This window comes from Alosa alosa, chromosome 18 (assembly GCF_017589495.1).
Source record: "Alosa alosa isolate M-15738 ecotype Scorff River chromosome 18, AALO_Geno_1.1, whole genome shotgun sequence".
Taxonomy (NCBI): Eukaryota; Metazoa; Chordata; class Actinopteri; order Clupeiformes; family Clupeidae; genus Alosa; species Alosa alosa.
The window spans coordinates 11256603-11260181 of NC_063206.1; the positions used below are offsets into that span (position 1 = coordinate 11256603).

The 3579-nt window shown below is 41.0% G+C and overlaps 1 protein-coding gene across 4 annotated transcripts; it reads left to right on the top strand.

Annotated features, from left to right (window-relative positions):
• Positions 1-496: 496 nt before the first annotated feature.
• cnrip1b (cannabinoid receptor interacting protein 1b) lies at positions 497-3239 on the top strand. 4 transcript variants are annotated; one of them, XM_048269996.1, is made up of 3 exons: positions 497-894; positions 1587-1764; positions 2099-3239. In XM_048269996.1, the coding sequence occupies exons 1-3, from the start codon at positions 716-718 to the stop codon at positions 2261-2263; spliced, it is 522 nt and encodes a 173-aa protein (XP_048125953.1). In that variant the 5' UTR covers positions 497-715; the 3' UTR covers positions 2264-3239. The 4 variants fall into 4 exon arrangements, with proteins under 4 accessions (XP_048125953.1, XP_048125954.1, XP_048125955.1 ...); XM_048269997.1 differs by having other exon boundaries at positions 1620-1764; XM_048269998.1 differs by having other exon boundaries at positions 754-913; positions 1498-1764.
• Positions 3240-3579: the final 340 nt, after the last annotated feature.

Sequence of the window (3579 nt, forward strand, 5' to 3'; positions counted from 1 at the left end):
TATATTATTCGCTTTGGACAAAGGCGTCTGCCAAATCCCATACTGTATATTTGAGGTGCCCTTTGGATGGGAAACTGATTTACCAGTGAGAATGGGATGGGAAGCCTATTTACCATCAAAAAATTCACCAACAGAGCAACCTTTGTGGGCAAAAACATTTCTAACAGAACAGCCTTGAGAACATTTCACTGGGGTTATCTGGGGTCTGTTTTGGTACGCAGTGTAGAAAATGGACGCAAATGGGAATTCGTATAGTGTGTTTATTTATTTATTATTGTTCTTTATATGATTTCCCTGTAGGACTATTATTATTAATAGCCTACAATCTAACACACAGTACACTGATTGTATTATTCATTGTGGTTCATATATTTGCAGCGAAGTGATTGACTGCACATAATGTTGATGGATGGAAACAAAAATGTATGCTTGATCATTGTTACTTTATTTGAATGCATTTGCGTTTTTCTGCCATTATCTCATTAGATTCGTAGGAGACACGCTTACTCGGGGATTACAGACAGGGATTAGGCTATGCACAGGAAGAGCAGAAATTGCATTGAGGCCTTTCTTTGGCGATGCGTTTTTGCGATTTTGGCACACAGATTCACGTCACAGCATTTTCATCTGTGCCAGTTTTGCTTAACCTCCCATTGACACCTGGTAGCCTGACGTTTCGCCGAGAGTTTAAAGGTAGCATCTTTTGCAGAGGATAATGGCTGACATTCCCCAGCTGATCAAAGTCTCCGTATCGTTGAAAACGACGCCCAACGAGGGACCCGTGTTCTTCAAAACCGATGGGACTAGATTTGATCAGAGCAGGACAATAAAATTACTCACTGGAACGAAATACAAAATTGAAGTGGTCGTCAAACCCGGGGCGGTGCAGGCTACGTGAGTATCGTGTCAGGAGGTAAATAAGAATGTTTCGGTAGTTGAGGTATTTTGAGGCAAATGTGGAGCAATGATTTCTGACCCATTACGCCCTGCAACTGGGCTTCGCTATACCTAAATCGATTTACAGACCGAGGCCTTTATTGCAAACTAGGAAATAAAAACACAAAGCATCGTGAAACTACATGGCTATAGCCTATATATAATACATGCAGAGGTAAAATGCTACGAAGAAATGACTGCGAATCTGGTTGAATCTGGAGTGTATCTGTCATATTTTGTATACTTGATATTGAATTTAGGACAGAGAGGGACCACATACAGCCATGAGATTATGTCGTCCAGTTATCAGTGAAATCCACAGCCGATTAGGAGTCCTCCATTTGTAACACTGCTGCCTCGACCTCACGCAGAGGGTAAACCTATAGGCTACAACGTTATAGTGGTTACATTAATTTTTTTCAGTTGAACTCGGTTTAATTAAACAAGCAACACTGATGACAATGTGACCCTGTTCTGTCTTGAATGAATAGTCGATTTCATTGAAGATTTAAAAATCAATATAAAACCGCCTTGTGATGTTTATTTTGTACCACCACACAGATGACATTGTCATATTTGATTTTGCATACAAGTTGCTATCTATCTATCTATCTGTCTATCTATCTATCTCATCATTCATTTTCCACTAGTCCATCCTTTTACTCATTTTTGATAACCATCAGGACCATGACTATAGGGGGAGTGACCTTCTCCTTGGAGCAGCAGTCCAAGGATCCTCAGTCAGCAGCGTACACTGGCTTATACAGCACAGAAGGTGTGAACCATACCAAGAGTGGCGAGAGACAACCTGTCCAAATAAGCATGGAGGTACCATAATGATATCAACCTTTCCTAGATACAAAAGTGGTACTGATATTGATATAGAGCAGTTTTTTTTTTTACTGTAATTGTTGGAAAGGGAACAGAGATTTTGTAGGATTGTTTTAGTGTCATGTTCAGGGGCGCCGCTAGGGGGACGACTCTTATCGCCCAGCACTGACAGACGCCCCCATAATACCATTATCTAACAGCGCCCCTGCTCATGTTGAGCATATTTCTGTGCCATACTCTATAGTTAACTGCTTGAGAGCATTATTTCACCATAAATACTCCTTCAAATGCAAACACCAATTAAGTTTTCACTGTTTGTGCTTTGTTTCAGTTCCCTGATGCTGGTCAGTTTGAGACAACGTGGCAGGTGAAGTACTACAACTACCACAAGCGGGACCACTGCCAGTGGGGCAACAGTTTCAGAAGCATTGACTATGAGTGCAAGCCTAATGAGACACGCAGCCTCATGTGGATCAATAAAGAGATGTTCGTCTGACTAGGGAATTGGCGCGACTTGCTGTCACTCCGCCTGGTTAAAAGTGATTGATAAACCTCACTACTGAGACGTCATTGATCAGGCCTGTCAGTGGACTGTACATATCATGTCATTACCAGTTCCTGTTGCCTCAGTGTTCATGTGAACTGTGACTTGTGTGTGTTTGTGTGAATTAGGTGATCCAGTGGTGATATGTGGGCGTTGTCATAATGTAACTGACATTTACCAGCAGTTGAGTCAATAATGTTTAATTCAGGCAAACACAGAATATTAACCAGTCCAATACAGATCCTGGAGAATAATGACCAGCTAGTTACTGGTGCCACTCTCAATATGACTGTCTAAAGGAGGTGGAATGCTTCTCCGTGCACATTTGCGCGCGTCGAAGACGTGTGTGAATGACGCGCGGTCACAATTGTTGGGAGGCCCACGATGCCCCTGCATGGCGTGTTGTTGTCGCAATTCTCGTCATGCTCCCGTGCACGGGACAAAGACGCAGGACAAACAATAGTGAATCTTGTTGACAAAAAAGAAACAGAAACAGCTCATATTTTTTAACACTGACATGACGTCACTGACAAGCTCCAAGTTCGCTAAGAGACTAAACAAATGCAGTGTAAACCAGGCCTATTAGAGAGGAGGGTTATAGCTGGCCATTATTTTCCAAGATCTGTATGTTCTTTTGACTTTCTCAATCCCTATGCAGTTGTCTTATGTTCTACCTCTGGAGAGCCCAATCAGACTGAGGGATACTACCTAAGTGCTGACAGATTCAAGGGTTAATTTAAATATCTTGTTTGTGAACTGTGATAGTGTAGAAAATAAGCTACCCTACCTGCCTACATATCAGTTCTGATCTGTGTTTGTTTGTGAAATATTTTGTATTTCCAGTCACGTCAGAACCTAAATAGAAAGTGCATTTGCACACATTTGTATTTTGGCCATAAATAAACCAGAGACATTTTTAAAAGCTTAAGTTATTGTTAAAATTATGATTTTGTGATCTAGAGCGTTGCAAATAAAATCAAAGTGCAATATTATAACACAGAGTATGCACTGACCAAACCTCTATCTATCTTACTTGCATGTGCCAAAGCTATGTACAAATTGAATACAGTATGGGCCTGTTTGAGGTGTTCCTCAAGGGTTTCTGGGCTTTTCGAGATGAAACGCATTACTGAAAAGTATCTGCAGATGGTGCTAGTTTATCGAAAGAACCGCAAAACGATTTAAAATAGGTCTGTGAACTCTGATAGCAACATAAATGATTAGATGAAATGGATAAAGCAATATAAGCCAGCTAGCCAAATAGGATT

What these genes read in the sequence shown, in the direction of transcription:
- cnrip1b (XM_048269996.1), top strand. Translation starts at nt 716, where the DNA reads ATGGCTGACATTCCCCAGCTGATCAAAGTCTCCGTATCGTTGAAAACG. An exon ending in CCCGGGGCGGTGCAGGCTAC is followed by an intron (nt 895 to 1,586) that starts GTGAGTATCGTG and finishes ATTTTCCACTAG; the next exon opens with TCCATCCTTTTACTCATTTT. An exon ending in CTGTCCAAATAAGCATGGAG is followed by an intron (nt 1,765 to 2,098) that starts GTACCATAATGA and finishes GCTTTGTTTCAG; the next exon opens with TTCCCTGATGCTGGTCAGTT.